We start from the raw sequence: 19066 nt of genomic DNA on the forward strand, positions 1-19066 counted from the left end.
CCCAGAAAGAATTAGGAGCGATGTAGCACAAGCGAGATATTCCAAGCAGCTTGTATCCATACTAAACATTCATGGCAGCTTCATCTGCTGACTTGATTCTTCAGTCTTTCCCCCCCAAACAAACTAGATACCGTATTTTTCGCTCTATAAGAGGCACCAGACCACAAGGCGCACCTAGTTTTTGGAGGAGGAAAACAAGAAGAAAAAATATTCTGAATCTCCGAAGCCAGAACAGCAAGAGGGATCGCTGCGCAGTGAAAGCAGCAATCCCTCTTGCTGTTTTGGCTTCTGGGATAGCTGCGTAGCCTGCATTCGCTCCATAAGACACACACACATTTCCCCTTACTTTTTAGGAATGAGTCTTATAGAGCAAAAAATATGGTAAGTGCTATGCCAGGAGTAAGCCAAGACTTGCTCTTGACCTATTTCTGGTTTAGTGCTTGTAGTTGGTTGGAAACAAACCATGGCTAGAGTTCACCTGAGAAACCAGGCTCTGGGTTTTTTGTAATGTGTGCCAGCATCCCTGGGGGATTAAAACAAGCCATGGTTCAACTTGACTGAGTGCTCTTTGGTGGAAGGGATGGCTCAGCTCTGTTCTGCCTCCAAAATACCAGTTGCTGGAAACCACCGGAAAGGAGAGTTAAGAGGAGGTTAAGGGGTGATATGATAGCCATGTTCAAATATATAAAAGGATGTCACATAGAGGAGGGAGAAAGGTTGTTTTCTGCTGCTCCAGAGAAGCGGACACGGAGCAATGGATCCAAACTACAAGAAAGAAGATTCCACCTAAACATTAGGAAGAACTTCCTGACAGTAAGAGCTGTTCGACAGTGGAATTTGCTGCCAAGGAGTGTGGTGGAGTCTCCTACTTTGGAGGTCTTTAAGCAGAGGCTTGACAACCATATGTCAGGAGTGCTCTGATGGTGTTTCCTGCTTGGCAGGGGGTTGGACTCGATGGCCCTTGTGGTCTCTTCCAACTCTATGATTCTATGATTCCTCTTGTGCTTGGATCCTGTTTGTGGCTTTCCCACGGGGATCTGCTTGGTCACTGTGAGGACAGGACACTGGCCTGATTCAGCTGGCCCTCCTTATGTGTGGATGCAGACGATGCTTCACAGAGCACTGAGATGTAGGATACCCTGAGAATGTTCTATAAGTGGATGTTGTAAATGACTTGCACTCACACCTTCTGCTTCCCTGTCGCAGAGAGCCCTTGAACCTCCTGACGTGCATCATGAAAGACTTCTTCCAGTTTCTATACTCGGCTTCCTTGTAAACCTGATAGGAATTTTTGTGTTCCAACACGGAGGACACGGCCACTCTCACGGTTCTGGTAAGATGCTCAAACAATAATCTTACGGGCCTCTCCAGGCATCCCTTTTATTACGCATTCATGATGATTTGTGCTCATGATGTTATTGGGGCAGTCAGACACGACCCCACTTTCAATTTTGCTTGTGCCTGAAAAAGCTTTGGGTTGAACATACTTTTTAATTTCTGCTCAGTGGATGTACTAGAACGTCCTCCTTAAATCCTGAAACTTTTTATACCTCAAATGTTCTGAGGTTGGTTTTTTGGGGGGTACAGGGAGGTTGGGGTGTCTCATTTTTGCTGCCCTATAGTAATGCAATGATTTGTGGACGGTCCAGTATAAATCTACCACCAGCGCACTATTATTTCAACAGTGACATGCTGCAGAATGCATTTCCAACAAAACACCAATCTGGAGCGGCCTTTAATCAATCATTTTGTCTCCAGTTTCACTAGATGGCTCAGTACTACGTTCTGTCGTACAGCAAAGTTCCAGTGAGATGTCTTGTACACTCATTATACAGCTGTGTTGTGCCTCTCATGCTGCAATATCAGCAACCACTGGTCACCCTTCACCAGCATCGTAAAAGCCTTGGAATACCTTTGATGTCCACTGGATTTTTCAGGAGAAAGAGAGAGTTGTTCCATAGCTTAGAGAGCCACTAGAAGGCCTTGCCTCCTTAGCACCAGCAAAACACCGGTGTAAAAAATGTCTTAAAATGACATTTTAAGAATCAGAACCTGCTTTGTTGTTTTTATTGGCCAATTCATTAAGTCCTATATAGTATGCTACTACAACTCACTGGTTTTCACTGCCGTCTGTACTTAATATGTGAAATGAATTTTTAATATGCGGCATGTAGTATTGCTTTAAATTTAGCAAGGAGCATATAAGCTGCTATCTGGAAATATGCAAATGATGGGAAATATCATGCATGGGGGAACTGTAGTGCTTAAATAAGCGATAGCTTGTGATGAAACTACTATTGTGTAGAAATATGAACTTTAGCTATGGCTTTGTTCTGAACTAGTGTAAAATAGAGCTATGTTTGGGCAGGTTCAGGCATGACTCTCTCAAGCCATGGTTTATCAGCCTAAGATAGAGCTGTGTGCTTATGAGCCCTTGCAATCCTGGCTTTAGTGCATCTATCCTAGCTTTTTAAACCACAGTTCCCTTTGTTGTCTGAATTGGTTTATTGGCCTATGCTCTATGATAATTGCGTCTGAAACTGGGCCTTAGTCAATTGGCTAGATTGAGCAAGGGCACATTTTTAGGTGATCACAATAGTTTTGATCAATTAATTGACTGAAATATAAGTCCTTATGGTATGTGCCACCTTAAGGGTATCCCCTCCTGGGACGAAAAATAAAAAAAATGACAATACCTCTTCTGTGATACATGCATCAACTGAGAAGAAATATAATACTTTTTTTTACTGTAAAGCTATTTTATAAGTTAATTTAAACATTTTGGAGCAACAGGTTTTCTGTTTTAACAATGGGGATTAGCGGCCATACAGATTTTCTGCCTCAAGCACCGAAACGTGTTTGGCCATTTCCGTCATGTTTATTGAACAATCGAAAGAAGCTATTATTGCTTCATTGTTTTCAGACTTAAAATTGCAGCTACCTACAAAGACATTTGTTAAACCTAAGAAGGCTGCCCCTTCCTCATCACACAGGAATGACTTTACAGGGGTAACCCTGAGAAGTTAGTATTAGTCATGACAATACACAGAAGCGTTCGAAGTCACTCCAACAAATTTCTTTTTGCAGGGCATGAACATAGCCATTCCCTGTTTAATGGGGCTCTAAGCCATGGGCACAGTCATGGAGGACACGGGCACAGCCATGATTCCAAGCATGGACATGGGCATGGGCATTCTCATGACCACAGCCATGGACATGGGGATTCGCAGAGTCAAGATTGCTGCCATGGTAAGTGTATATGACCTAGCAGCCTCACAGATACACATGCACATGTTGTGTCGTCTTCATTGTGGAACCCTTGCATGGATGCGCTGCAAGATTCTTGACTTTTCTGGGCAGGAAGATAACATTGATTGTGCAGTTGTACCTTGGAAATCCAATGGAATCAGTTCCGGAAGTCCCTTCGATTTCCAAAAGCTTCAGAAACCAAAGTGTGGCTTCTGATTGGCTGCAGTAGGAAGCCACAGAATAATAATAAGAATATAATAATAATTTATTATTTATACCCCGCCCATCTGGCTGGGCCTCCCCAGCCACTCTGGGTGGCTCCCAAAAAAATATTAAAATACTGTAATACATCAAACATTAAAAGCTTCCCTAAACAGGGCTGCCTTCAGATGTCTTCTAAAAGTCTGGTAGTTGTTGTTATCTTTGACATCTGATGGGAGGGCGTTCCACAGGGAGGGCGCCACTACCAAGAAGGCCCTCTGCCTGTTTCCATGTAACTTGGCTTCTTTCAGTGAGGGAACCGCCAGAAGGCCCTCGGTGCTGGACCTCAGTGTCCGGGTAGAATGATGGGGGTGGAGATGCTCCTTCAGATATACTGGACCAAGGCTGTTTAGGGCTTTAAAGGTCAGCACCAACATTTTGAATTGTGCTTGGAAACGTACTGGGAGCCAATGTAGGTCTTTCAAGGTGTTATATGGTCTCGGCGGCCGCTCCCAGTCACCAGTCTAGCTGCCGCGTTCTGGATTAGTTGTAGTTTCCGGATCACCTTCAAAGGTAGCCCTACGTAGAGCGCATTGCAGTAGTCCAAGCAGGAGATAACCAGAGCATGCACCACTCTGGCGAGGCAGTCCGCAGGCAGATAGGGTCTCAGCCTACGTACCAGATGGAGCTGGTAAACAGCTGCCCTGGACATAGATTTGACCCAGTGGACGTTCAGCTTCCAAAAATAGTTCACAAACTGGAACACTCACTTCCGAGTTTGTGGCATTCGGGAGCCAAAACCTTTGAGAACTAAGCTGTTCAAAAACCAAGGTACGACTTATATGTAAACAGTTGAATGTTGCCTTCTGACCATTTAACACATTTTCTGCAGCCTTTATATGTAAGAGATTGTAAGTATCCCATGTTGCTTGTGATATGTGCACATGATTATGTTTCTTGCTGTGTGTGCTCCCAAGGGAAATTGCTGTGAATAGAAACTATGTGCCATATGTATGTATTTATTTAAATTTTGATGTTGTTTAATACAGTACATGTGTATGCCACTCAGAGGTGCGTAGGTGTGCTCTTAATAGCACACAATGATCTCCCAGGGGAAACTCACCTGGAGCCATCATTATATATATCTTTAGGCATCAGTTTTCCTCTATAACCAGGCCCTTGGCCTTTAATTATCTGTTGCCTTTTAGAAGGGGATGGGGTGTTTTTAATGTATTTCTTTTCCCTCTTGGTTTTAATGTATATATGTAGGGTTTTTATTGTCCGTCTGTCTGTTTGGTTTTAAGTCATTTTGGGCTGCTCTGGGCAAAATAAAGTGACTAACAAATTAATAAATAATAGTAATTTAGTAATTACTATAGTAATAATAGTAATACACAAGTGTATACTTACACGCAGAAGAAATCTTCTTTTATTCAAATGGATCCTTGCAAATCTGTATCTGAAGCTGCTTGCTATCATTTGAAAAGAACAAACAAACACTGATTCAAATCCAGATTAAATGGGGACTGGCATCAGTTCTATTTTAAGGCTCATGGCAACATTTTCTTCAACTTCATTGAAGGTGAAGGAGGACAATGTCTCAGAATCACTTTCTTGCCAACTTTCAGGGGGTGATCATGGGCCAGTAGACCTCTCTCACCCTCGCCTTCTTCATAGGTTGGCGGTGAGGATAAAATGTGTTGGAGTGGGGACAGCAACACAACCATGTATGTTGCCTTGAGCTTGATGGAAGCGTAGGCTAATAACAGAATTGTTGATTGCATTTTTGACAGTGAAGGAAGGTTGTTGAAAAGGATCTTTTTAAAAAAAATCATGCTGTGTAGATGTTGAGTAATTATTGTCTAGTATTCAGCCTCCCATTTTTTTTTTAAACAGGTAATTAAAACGTCAGTGGCTTAGCTGCAGAATAATTTGGACTCCTGTAATATGAGATAATTCATGTCTGATTTCTAAGTGATTGTTTTTAAGGCCTTAAACTTTACACGTTCTGGCCGTGTTTGACTTGCTTCTGGATTCTCAGCCTAATAGTAATCTGCACTTAGATACGACCCATTGTTTGGAAATCGTGACATTATGTCCCAAGTTGGCAGACAACAGAGCTTTCTATGGCTTGTGCCTGCGTTGTTAATTTGCTTCTTCCATCTTTCTCTTCTCCTGTCACCTCAAAACAGAACCTAACATGAAATCGCTTGGAAAGTTTGGATTTTGGAGAATTCATTGAGTTCACTCCTTCCTCTATACTTTCACTTAAAAAAACATTCTAGGTTCAGTTTTTATTTTAATTTAAAAAAGGATTTCCAATTCCATTTGATTAAGAAGGTGATGCTGTATAAGCAGTTGCGGCAAATAATACGATCCCAGAAAGAGAACTTCAGTGCTGAACAGAAACTCGCATAACATTGAGAGGATAAATGTGTTTTATCTTCCTGCTGTTTTACAGATAATCATCCCATTGAATTGGCTGCGGGATCCAGCAAACAGATTTTAGAAGGTATGTTATCAACAGAGCGTGCTAAAACAGAGTCGGTGGAAATGAAGCAATAATAGCATAGTGCGAATCTGGAAGAAACAAAACTATATATATAAAAGTTTTATGTTGAAGTTCACTAACAATGAGGAAACACATTTCTTTTCTGACCGATCCTGGACTTAGGGGACTCAGCCCCTTGGGGAGTTGGGCAGCAAAAGCCAACCACCCCTATTTTTCTACATCATACTCGAGAATTCACTTAGCCTATGTCCTATTGTGTTCAGAAGGAAACAGGAAGGAGCAGTTGTTGTGAGTTGCATCACTTTGCACTGATGGAATGTGCTTTGATCTGGTGTAGGGAGCTGTTAGCAGAACATGGAGAAACGAAAGCTTTGTTGATTCCCTCTGCTCCCTCCAGTTCCATCCATGTGCCCCCAAAATCAGACAGACAGAAGCAGTTAAAGATAGCAGCTGCTTTTTAAAAAATGAAGTAAGAACGCAATTCAGATAAGCTTTTCAAGTCCTGCTCCATCCTTCATGGGAGATTATGCCCTCGGCTACCAGCAGAGGGATCCCTAGGCTTAGTTTTGGGACAGGTTCTACATATCATTGAAATGGAGTGGCTTGACATTTGTTCAGATTTGTGTAACTTGCCTATATTTATATACGAACTTAAGTAGTGTATTTGGAAAAAGAATTTGTTGCTGGCACACAAAAAGTATTTTCAGCAGTTGAAATGCAGAAGGGATCATAAATGGTTGGGGTTTTTTGCAGAACTTCCCTCTGGCAAAGCTTTCTTCGAGTTCAGCTCATAAAAATGTATTAAAACATTTCAGCTAATAAAAATCAGCGGTGGGTTTTTAATCGTGCTTGGTGTTTTATTAATTTGGAGAAAAATTATTGCTCCGCAAAAAGTTCAAGTTTGATCTTGTGACAACGATTTTCCTTATGCTTTGCGTACTATAAGGGGACATGTAACCATTTGGGAAACTGGTATATAGACAAGTAGTGAAAATTTATTTTAGTGTTATGTATTATTTTATTACAGTTTTTTGTTTTTGTTTTAGGAAAGAACCTATTTTATTATAGGGTGTTTTTTTTTCATCGTGTGAGTCACCCAGGTGACTTTTGTTAGAGGGTGACCCACAAATAATGTAAATAAATGGCAACTCCTCTTGTAAAAATGTTCCTGATCATATGAAGGAGCTGTTTCCATAGTATGTTTGGCATGGGTACCACTTCTTGGATTGTTTGTGTTGTCTGAGTAATGGGAAAATACCCTGCACAGCATCTTCTAGAAACTGGGAAAAGCCCCAGTATGGATTCCACTTGTGGCTCACAGCTTTTGACACCACCTTTGCAGAATGGAATTGAGATCTGCTGTAACAGATTTCTCCTGCAAATGTAATGTGATAATAGGCATGTCCTGTATTTTTATGAGTATCATAGTAAATATTTACACAGGAACTGTTTGTCTGCTATCCATTGTCGGCTGTGCCACTTATTTGAAGGCCTACTGAAATTTACGTTTAAAAAACATACATTAATATGCTTTCTGATCTTAACGTATGTTTGTTTGTAGGTGTATTTTTACATATTGTTGCTGACACACTTGGAAGTGTTGGTGTAATCATATCTGCGTTACTGATGCAGAACTACGGTTTAATGATAGCTGATCCTATCTGTTCGATGCTGATAGCCATGCTTATAGGAGTAAGGTAAGTGCTGGGATGGGTGGTCATTTTCTAGGGTTTGGAATTAAAGCAAATATTGCAGCCTTGATTGTCAATTGCTATAATTGCAGCATCCGTTTACTTTCTCGCTTACTTGTTCCTCTCCCCCTTTCCCCCATCGTTTAGCCATTTATTTTCACACCTAAAACTTTCTCCTGTCAGCAGCCAATCTTGCGTGCGCATGTAATTTCTGCGTATTTTAGGCTTGCAAAATGGCCTTTCTGACCCCCATTGTGAAGCATCTTTCCGTTGTGTGTTGTTTATATAAGCGATGCACTGTACTACTAAATGGACAAGAATGGCCTCAAATTCAGTGGAGTCCTGCTGGCTGGCACGCAGTGTAGTCTTCACCCAAACTCAGCTGCCAAACTTCTCATAAAAAGCTGCTCAATATCCGTCGTTGTCTTCTGAGGCTTCTTGCTGCCTTTGGTGGTGGAATGTCTCAAGCTTATTGAAAAAGTACCCCACGCAGCAATGGATTTCTGAATCGGGAAAGTGTTCCGCTGTGTAACATAGTTTTCAGAAACGGTTCTGAATAGAAGCTGACAAGGCATTCAGACTTTTCAGTCACGCAGAACTCTTCATTAAGTTGCATGTTAGGAGCAATTTTTTAAAAAGCTTTCGGAGTGAGGATAGGAGTCTAAACCAACGGTTGCCAGTGTGATGCCCACGGGCACAGATATGCCCGCAAGAGGGTTTCCAAAGCAACCATGGGGTTTTCTCCCCGTGCTGGAATTAGGATTGAAAGAAGCATTCTGTTGGACCCAATGGAATAGGTTGCAATTTGTGCTTGATGATCGCGGCAGTTTCTCCGGTTTGCAGACCTGCCCATGAACCAAAATAGGTTGGCAGTCTCGGGTCTAAGCTGTTGTCTGCAATGTTCCTGTCTTAAGATGGTAATAGAGGGAGCTTTCAACGACTTCTTTGGACGAGAACTTTGGCCTTTGTGTATAGAGCCCAATATGGGTAGGCCTGAGTCTAACAATTTGTATTTCACTTTTGTGGTGTATAGATTGCTGGGTGCTCCCACTAAAACTAAGCTCCTACATGATGCGAGAAGGGGAGCAAGCAATTTTCTTTAAAAATATATATATTGGGGCGATTGTCTTAGATGTGTGGTTTCCCTGATTTACCCGTCTTATATCTGCATTTGTGGGCTGAGTCAGCGATGAAGGCTTCGCGTGTTAAATTCACTTTAAGCCTTTTTGAAAGGTTTTGCTTTCTCCCACAAATTTTGTCAGTGTTCCTGTTGGGGAGGCATGGAATCTTCTACCATGCCATCTTCCACCTTTGGAAGACCTCAGCACTATGGTGTGTTCTTGAAGAGATTTCAAAAAAGGTGGGGCTATTGGATAGTAGAATACTTGAGCTAGTACCCTTTCTTTCAAATTTAATCCGAGCATGGACTTTTGAGGTTATGAACAAAATTGTCTTCCATTCTGTCAAATGAAGACTATACTGATTACAATGGTGCCTCGCAAGACGAAATTAATCCGTTCCGTGATTCTCTTCGTCTAGCGGTTTTTTCGTCTTGCGAAGCAACCCCATTAGCGGATTAGCACTATTAGCGGTTTAGCGGCTATTAAAGGCTTAGCGGATTAGCGGCTAAAAGGCTATTAGCGGCTTAGAAAAAGGGGGGAGCGGAAAAAAACGGAACACTCGCAAGACGTTTTCGTCTTGCAAAGCAAGCTCATAGGGAAAATCGTCTTGCGAAGCAGCTCAAAAACGGAAAACCCTTTCGTCTAGCGGGTTTTCCGTCTTGCGAGGCATTCATCTTGCGGGGCACCACTGTATTTAGCTTTTGAAGATCAGGCTCAAGAACTTGTTTTTAATTTTTTATTCATTGCCGTACCATACAAAAACTGTTGTCTGTAGGCATTTCTAAGTGGGAAAGGGAATCTTTTGCACGTGAAATACATAGTTTTCAGTGTGAAAACTACATGTTTGCTGAAAGATGGAAACTGATAACCTGAGATGCACAAAATGTGTATTTTCTCTACGTGGCTTCTTTTGCCTTCTTACCTCTACTTGTATTTAGTTAGGAATAATCCTTAATACTCCACAAGGGTAATGAAGAAAAGCAGAGTCGCAGCTCAAGCTTATACAACCTTAGCATCTAAATCGAGTTTGTGTAATATTTTGTTTCTCTCTGACCTGGAAGTGAGAATTTCTGGGAGATGAGCATGCTGCACAGATGATTTCTTGGTAGCGCAAGAGAGTGCAAGCAGCCAGCTGCTGGGGAAAGGGTGTATGGATAGGAGGTGGTGGAGAAGGGTGAAATTTGGCTGCAGGACAACACCACTTCTGCCTCCTGGAAGCAATTTCTGAATCAGAGGCACCACTGCAAAATAACCCAGGCCCAATGTTCACCTTAAGTTCCTGGCGTTAAATCTGAATCCCGTTGACAGCGTTGGCTTTCATTGATTTATAGTCCTCCCCAGCTCTTTACATTTTGAAACTTGGGGGGGTCTAAAGCTGATGGCAGCAAATTCCGACTTATTTCTGTTGACTTGTGAATCACGTTTCTGTGGCTCTTTTAAAAGATATCAGCACCAGCTATCAGCCCCAAGTTCTGGTTTTATGATAGTGCAGTGTCATTGCCTTGGCTCCAGGCCAGATTTGTGTCATGCAACATGGAAATGAGGCAACATGGCCTTTTTGCGCAACAAGCGGGCAATATCTGTATTATGGTTGTACGTATGCGGAAGGATGTCAGTTGCTGTGCGGTTCTTTAAACAATGTCTTCGGAATTCTAAGGCTAATGGCATGTCCCACTCCGATATTAATTACTGTTATAAAATGAAAACAATTCTCAAATTACAGGGGCCTAGAACACACTTTGCATGGGCTAGAGCCCACTCCATTATATCCATGAAAAGTTATCTCCAATCGGCAAGTATCCAGAGAGAAAAATGTCAAGTCTTGGGCCAAAAGGCTGTGAGATAATAATAGACAGTGACACACGGACAGTTGCAGATACAGTGGTACCTCGGGTTATGAACTTACATTCGTCCTGGAGGTCCGTTCTTAACCCAAAACCGTTCTCAACCTGAGGTACCACTTTAGCTAATGGGGCCTCCCAGTTCCGCTGCACCATTTTTGTTCTCTTCCTGGGGCAAAGTTCTCAACCTGAGGTACTATTTCTGAGTTAGCAGAGTTTGTAACCCAAAGTGTTTGTAAGCCAAAGCGTTTGTAACCCGAGGTACCACTGTACAGTGGTGCCCCGCAAGACGAATGCCTCGCAAGACGGAAAACCCGCTAGACGAAAGGGTTTTCCGTTTTTCAATGTGCTTCGCAGGACGAATTTCCCTATGGGCTTGCTTCGCAAGACGAAAATGTCTTGCGAGTCTTGAGATTTTTTTCCGCTTTCCCCCCTTTTTTCTAAGCCACTAAGCCTTTAATAGCCTTTTAGCAGCTAAGCCGCTAAACCTTTAATAGCCGCTAAACCGCTAATAGCGCTAATCCGCTAAGCCGCTAATAGGGTTGCTTCACAAGACGAAAAAACCGCTAGACGAAGAGACTCGCGGAACGGATTAATTTCGTCTTGCGAGGCACCACTGTACTATGAAAATAGTATCCCCCCCTCTGTTGTAATACTTTTAGTAGGAAAGAAGTCCATAGACCCAATTAAGTCTGAATAAAGTAGAATTGAATTTACTATTAGAAGTTTATTAGAATCGTAGAGTTGGAAGGGATCCCAGGATCATCTAGTCCAACCTGCTGCAGTGCAGGAATATGCAGGATCAAACTTGCAACTTTGGCATTATCAGCCTCTTCTTCTTCGATCACTCGTAGCCGAGTAAGATGGTCTTCCATGAACAGGATCTTAACAGTGAGTCCGTAAGTGACTGTGGAGGCCAATTCTGGATCCACACGTCTTTCCTTAACCAACTAAGCTATCCAGTCTAGTAAGTCCTAGTCCAGCAGTTCTACAACAGATCTTCCCTTTGAAGTCTAGGTTGGATTATGGTGACTCTCCAGTCAACAGTGGAGTATCATGGGGGACGGAAATATTCTCCTACTTGTGTCTGAACATTGCTGCTTTCTATGTGTGAATGGTGTCCGTTTATTTTCTTTAGTAGAGAGTGATCCATGAGTCCTGTGTAGGGCTTGTCTAGATAGGAGAAGAATATTGCTGGCCAGTAATGGCACATATTGGCACATCCTGCAGAGAATGAGTAGGGGAATGAGCTCTGATGGCATGTCCAGTGTTAGGTTTTGTAATAGTATTACCAAACACTATGAACATGCATGTAGATTGGTGATGTTGGTGGGTGCGTTCTACTGCAAAAAAGAAGGAAAAGTACATGTGAAGTGGCTTTCAGCTTCACTGCAGTCTCACATTTTTATGTACTGTATTTTGATAATGGGGATTGGAGCTGATCAGGTCAGTATTACACTTGCCTCCAAAAAAGAAAAGGAAAAGGGATTAAACAGTGGCAGCTCTCCTTTTTGTCAATGTAGCACTTCATTTCCAGTTTACTACAGGTTCAGCAAAGGTAAAGGTACGGTAAATGACCCCTGGATGGTTAAGTCCAGTCGAAATTTGATTATGGGGTGCGGTGCTCATCTCGCTTTTCAGGCCAAGGGAGCCAGCATTTGTCCACAGACATGTGGCCAGCATGACTAAACCGCTTCTGGCACAACAGGACACTGTAACGGAAACCAGAGCGCATGGAAACACCATTTACCTTCCCACTGCAGTGGCACCTATTTATCTACTTGCACTGGTGTGCTTTCGAACTGCTAGGTTGGCAGAAGCTGGGACAGAGCAACAGGAGCTCACCCCATTGTGTGGATTCGAACCGCCGACCTTCCGATCGGCAAGCCCAAGAGGTTCAGTGGTTTAGACCACAGCGCCCACCTGCTCTCTACTAAAGTCAAATTAGTGTAAATGTCTCACTGTAGAATCACAGAATCATAGAATTGTAGAGGAATCTTTTCCCCAGTGTGGGGCTTGAACATCCATCCCCACTTGTGAATACTGGAGTTGATTGGCTGGTGTAATATAAGTCAGGGTAATGTGCAGAGCTGAATGCAGCTCATTCAGAAGGGGAAACGGAGGGTTTCTTCATAAGCATGCTTACAAAGAAAACTGTGGTTGTCTCAAACAAGGTCCCTGATCCATTGCCCCAATATTTTAAAAACTAAAGAAAAACGCTGCACGTTATTGTTTGTAAAAGTTTAATGGAAAATGGTTGAGTTTAAGCATGGCTGTCAAAGATCTTTCGTTAACATCCTACCTAAAAGTTTACAAGTTACAGAAACTATTTTTGTCCTTTAGCTTGTCCCTAGAAAACAACCAAACTTGTTATCAGATTGCAATTTAATCTTTTCCAAGAACCGCAGTGATTTATGCAGGCATGTAGTTCCTTCCAAACAAAAATAGATATGCTTCCAAGCACACAACAAAGATGTCAGAATGTTGGCTCTGCTCTAGAATCTTCTATGTACATAGGATTCGCTGTGTGACACAGAATAACATTAATCAAGAGTTCTCAAGAAAGCCACTGTCTAAGCCACAATGGTGATGCGGAAACACCAAAGGCTAAGCATTATACCGAGCTGGAAGAATGAATGTGCTGCATATTAAGTGGGCTAAGAAATAAAGCCTTTGAATGATGTACCTTAATGGTGGTGCACATTCTTAATTTACAAAAGTGGCTGTATTTCAAGTGTAATTTCCATGGTACATTTTTGGACAAGGTAGATGGACTCTGAAATGGTTTAGATACAAATGTAAATGTTTCCAGCCCTTGCTAGCTAGTTCAGTATTTGAAACACTGCACTACTCTGAAGTTGCAAAAGAAAATTAAATCTTGTGCCTTATCCCGCGTCCCCCAAAGTAGATGGGTCAGTCAAGTATTTCCGACTTAGATTTTCAGATGCTACTAAATTTTGAGACTTTGATACCTGTTTGTTCCTTCTTCCAGGTTGCCCTTTCTCTCCCCCTCTTTCACATGTTCTTTCTATCGCTCCCTTCCTATTGACCAGCAGGAAGTTCCCTAAGAAATCTGGGTAGAAATCTTACCCAGGACAGTTTTAAATACAGTGGTACCTCGGGTTAAGTACTTAATTCGTTCCGGAGGTCCGTTCTTAACCTGAAACTGTTCTTAACCTGAAGCACCACTTTAGCTAAGGGGGCCTCCTGCTGACGCTGCGCCGCCACTGCATGATTTCTGTTCTCATCCTGAAGCAAAGTTCTTAACCCGAGGTACTATTTCTGGGTTAGCGGAGTCTGTAACCTGAAGTGTATGTAACCCGAGGTACCACTGTAGTCCATTCCTTAAAAGAAAGGGGAAAGCGTCTGCTGAGCTCTCCTTGGTTTTTCGTTTCCTATTTGTATCTACTGTAGACTCCATTTTTTTAAAAAACAACCCAGTGGGCAACATCCAAGGGGGTCCAGCTTGCACAATGGACTTCCCACTCTTCCATCTGCAGCCCCCTCCCGAAATCTGAAGATGAAGGAAGTCTCATCTTCAGTGGTAAATATTAGATATTGCCCATTATACTCCCCCCAACACCCACCATGAAGATTTTAGCTTGTTTTGCATGCAGGACTTTACCCTTGTGTGCTCACCTTTCCACCATACCATAGTTTTCTGTTGCATCTGATCTGGCAAATTATGGTCTTTGCTTGCTTTCTGATTCAGAATCGCGAGCCGCAGTTTTCCAGCCATGTTTCTTAGGCTTTTATTTGACTATTGCTGTTTGTCCGCCTGACTTTTTGTCTACATTCTTCCCGGTGTTTGTTTTAATACATATACCAAACATTTTAATTTCAAACCACACAGCCTCTGATGGGAATTTATTACTCAATAGCTGTGTGAATGTTTGCAGTAGGATGGACTGACATCAGTTTCTCCTCCTGCGGCGACACTTCGCCACAGACCTTTGGAAAAAGGCTTATGAGGTCATCTAGCAAAAACTTCTTTTGAGTTTTCCTAAATTACTTGAATTGATGATTCCACAGTTTTCATTGAGAATCTCGTAACCTTCTTGCTAAAAGGAATAGTTCCTCTGGTTCCTCTCCTCCCATTGCTCCTTTTGAATATTTCCTTTTAAGGACTGCTGTGTTGTAGTTGTTCCGAAGTGGGCTTAAAACTAAAATTAAACAGCTCAGTGTGCAGTGTGTTGTGGGTTGGGAAGCCTGAGTCTGAGGATCTCCTGAGCCCACCATGAGATTTAGGGGTGTCTAGTAGACTCCAATGTGGTCTTTATTTCAGCCTGGGAAGTGATGGTAGGAATGTTTTTCCTCCATAGCATTAATTGGCTGTTTTAAGGTGTGGATATAACATACTTTGGGACTGGCTCCAAGAAGTTGGAGCTGTTGGCCTGGAAGTTTGGATCATTGGCATTTTCCTCTGCTACACAGCCAGTGAGCAGCAGTTTGTGGAGGACCCAAAGTGCCTGGGAAAGGTGCCATTGGGATTCAACTTTGAGTCAAGAGCCTTCAAGCCACTCCTCAAACTTAATGCACTCAAATGAAGTTCAAAGACAGGGTGGAGGGTATTCCTCTCTCTCTCTTTTATTCCAGCTCAAAAAGGAATATCTATATCTATATATCTATATCTATATCTAGATATATATGGAAGAAGCTGCGTATTGCAGGCTTTTTCATCTCTGCCTTAAGTTTTTGTTCTTTCCACACTCATTATTTCACCATCAATACAGTTATTGGTTCTTACGTAATGATCTCGGTGTATTTGCTGGAAAGATGGAGAGAGAGAAAACGCAGGCTAGCACTTAAATATGGACTGTGCCATTGAAGGTTTGAGGGTATTCAAAATGATTGATAATTGTGATATCTTCATTTCTTATAGGTATGCTGTGCAGTATGTGTAAAAACACAGACACGCACATGTTCCCGTTTACAAGGTAGTTGGTGTCTGAAGATTCATAATATGCCCCCAGTCAGCTAGTACATCTTCATTTTGGAGCAGGGGTGCCGACTGGGGCCCCAGATTATGGGTGCCCCTTGGGCCCTCCGGGGCCCCCTAGAGATGGCACTTATGCTTTGGAGCCAAAGAAATCCTAAGCAGGGGAACTTGTGCTTTTTGGCTATCCCGGCACCTTCACCATGGGACCTTACTGCGTTCCATGATATTGTCGCTTTTGCAGTTAGCGGAAGAAGCCTCTAATTGCTTCCAAATGCTTGCAGCTTGAGCTCTGCTCAAATCCTTGGGTTGTCTCATTTCAAGAAGTGCACAGCTGGCTGTTTTCGACAAGTCATTTCATTATGGCTGAACCAGTCCCTAGTAATTTTGTTTTATGGTCGGTCTCCTCGCCTCCCTCCCGCCCTTATTATCTTGGATCATAAGAAAAACATTCCCCAAGCCAGACGCAAGGACAAGAATGTCTCTTGCATTTCTTCTACATTTTTATGGCTATTGTAATTACCGTTGTAATGGATCTTGGGTCTGCAGAATCAACAATGTGTGTGTGTGTTTTAAATCATTTCTTCCATATAGATTTCAGGAAGATCCTGCAGACCTTGTATCTGGGGTGTTTCTTACCCCATAGTTATTCTCTAGAAAGTCCCTGAGCCACAGGCTGTTGTCTGATAGACTTGGCATTGATCCCCGCCCCCCGCAAGGAAATAATGTTGGTCTGCTAAATAGTAGCTTATTTATTAGAAGTGTAAAGATACGATATTTTCCTGAACTCTGGATTTTTACGGAAAGTAGCAAGAGAGTCACAGAAGCATGAGCTTGCACTGCATGCCTTCCTTTGCTCTTGACAAACCATCTCTGGACGCAAGTGTATTTTTAAGCTCTGCAAGTTCAAACTTTTAAATGCACAATGCATGTCATTACTTGGGTCCCTGCTTTGCCAACACTCCATCCACCCCCTTTGAAGCAGTATTGTCCGAGGAACTTGGGAGATCTCCCTGGCTGCCCCAGGGCAAGCTGAAGCCTTTCTGTAACCGCTTACGTTCCGTCCCTCGGCCTCTGGCATTATTTATGTAGCGTCTTGAACACTCTGCAGCTAGTCTTTCTCTCCCCCTGGGGCTTATATATCCAATCCCCGGCAACAATGGGGAATTCTTTTCTTTTGCACAGTTCTTGATAAAACTGTGTGTGACCTGTGACATGTTTCTTTCACAAGGGCCCGTTTGATTGCATGCATTGTGCCCGTGGCTTGGCTTCTGAACCGATTCCCATGGTTACGATGACCATGAAAACATGTCATTGTGGCGGGTCGTCTTACTGTTTTGGCCAGAGATTGAAATGAGCTTGATCCGAACTGCGTACTCGGGTTGCAGGATGATGAGTGTGTTGCCCAGTCTTTGGGGGAATCTGTGGGAATCCTTCCAATGGCTGTCTTGCAGACACACACACACACACACACACACACGCACGCACGCAGCAAATGGCTTCACTTCCTGCAGCTCACAACTAGTTGGTCTCTGTCAGTAAGGATTACAATGCGGTGGAAGCCCTAAAAACTGCTATGGGTAGGGTTGTTGTTTAATTGAATTGAATTTTATTATTTCGGTCACAGACCAGTTCCAGCCCCAACATACAATATCAAGAAAGTCATAAAACATGATAGGGATACATTTGGTTGTTGAATTTATTCAACCTATTCTTAAACCAGCTGCCTATATGAATATTGTACTGCAAGTAGAATACTACTAGTATTCTTGTTGGAATACGCAACAACAGTTATAATTGTAGATTTATACATTTGTGCCCCATTATATTCTGTGGGCTAAGAGCGGCTTAGCCATTTTCATCAAAATTACCACTGTCCCCCAAAGGTTTCCTAATGCAAGACATGTGCTTTTAGAGAATAAAGCTTTAGAGCAAATCAAAAGTCCTGGCTTTCTCTCATTCACTTTTTTTTTGTCTGGAAAAAGAATTCTGTTGGTTGACAGCCCTGGTTTCAATTCGTCACGTTTTTTGTTTTAAACCCTCTTGTCCCCTGTCATATTCCCTTACAGCACTGCTTGAAAAGGCAGGTTAACCCCCCCGCCACCAAAATCTCTTTTTGGAGTTGAGGATTGGGAGGTACTTATTTCTCATGTGTTGCATAAGAATAGTTTTGCATGCTTTGTTAAAAGAAAAAAAGTGTCGGTTTTAAGATGACTTCTGTAAACCTTTCTAGTGTCGTTCCACTTCTGAGAGAGTCCATTGGAATTTTGATGCAGCGAACTCCACCTTCCCTAGAAAGCAGTCTGCCTCAATGCTATCAAAGAGTAAGTTGAAATATTTCCATAAGTTTTAAACATGCTCCTGGATAATAGAATCGCAGAAGCCGAACGTCTGAAGGACACATGTCCTCCAACAAATCCTGTACACGTCTTCTTCCTGAATGATCAAAAGCGTAATATGATGAAACACATCTAATTACCTGATAGAACAAATTTCTGGTTTTGTACAGTTTCTGTACTGCATTGGTTTGATACTAGCTGATATTTGATGCTCTCGATGCTCATAATTTAAGGCTGAACAGTGAAGGTGCATGCTTGACATCCTACAAGCATAGCGTCTAGTATTTTTCTTGAGTCACTGGGTGCTTCATGATGGAAACTGCTCTTTGTACCTTCCCCACATGTTTAAAAAAGCCTGTAATATACTCTGGGGTGGAGAGGGTCAGAGAATGCAATGTTCTGCATTGTAGCTGTATACTTCTTGGATATCACTCTGTGTAAAATACAATAATTCCAAGAAGATATTGGAACACAGCATCATAGGCCTATATAGTCTGTTTTAGAAATATTTTTATTTGCCTCTTTGAACATCTGATGACCTTCTGCACACTTAAATCAGCAGAAGAAAGCTTGCCTGTGTAATTAATTCACATGTTCTCAGGTTTCAAGCTGTAAGCAGTGAGGTCCTTTGTTTAATTCAAGGGATTATGTGTATTAGCCAAAACAGTCCTGATAAAATCAAGCATATTATTTTAAACACAATGTATTGCAAGCGTGCATTCAATATGAAGGTCATACTGAATTGGGCGAACAGTAATGTTTCAAACGGCACAAAGGACCATTCGTCCTACGTGGATTGAAAGCCAGTTTATGGGAAGGAAGTTGAAGAAATGGCTCTCTTCCCAGAGGAACCTAGGTTTGGGATTGCTTTATTAGTCTTCAAGGTAAAAAAGAGAATCGGCTTGAATTTGGCCTTCTTATTATAGGATGCCACACAGTCTGATGCCAATGCTATAAATAAAAGTAATAAATGTGGTGTACTGGGTAGAATGTCGGACTAGGACCACAGTTGTAGGGATAGGTAGAGGTAAAGGGACCCCTGACCATTAGGTCCAGTCGTGGCCGACTCTGGGATTGCAGTGCTCATCTCGCTTTATTGGCCGAGGGAGCCGGCGTACAGCTTCCAGGTCATGTGGCCAGCATGACTAAGCCACTTCTGGTGAACCAGAGCAGCAC

The 19066-nt window shown here is 42.4% G+C and overlaps 1 protein-coding gene across 1 annotated transcript in view; it reads left to right on the plus strand.

The window, feature by feature from the left end:
• SLC30A7 (solute carrier family 30 member 7) overlaps positions 1 to 19066 on the plus strand; it is a 33784-nt gene that overhangs the window by 8758 nt on the left and 5960 nt on the right. The window contains exons 5-9 of the mRNA XM_081195052.1: positions 1207 to 1333; positions 3088 to 3249; positions 5912 to 5962; positions 7524 to 7659; positions 17785 to 17875. Of these exons, the coding sequence (XP_081051178.1) occupies positions 1207 to 1333; positions 3088 to 3249; positions 5912 to 5962; positions 7524 to 7659; positions 17785 to 17875 (567 nt within the window). The remainder of the gene's footprint in view (positions 1 to 1206; positions 1334 to 3087; positions 3250 to 5911; positions 5963 to 7523; positions 7660 to 17784; positions 17876 to 19066) is intronic.

This window comes from Podarcis bocagei (genome assembly GCF_964188305.1).
Source record: "Podarcis bocagei genome assembly, chromosome: 5".
Lineage (NCBI taxonomy): Eukaryota > Metazoa > Chordata > Lepidosauria > Squamata > Lacertidae > Podarcis > Podarcis bocagei.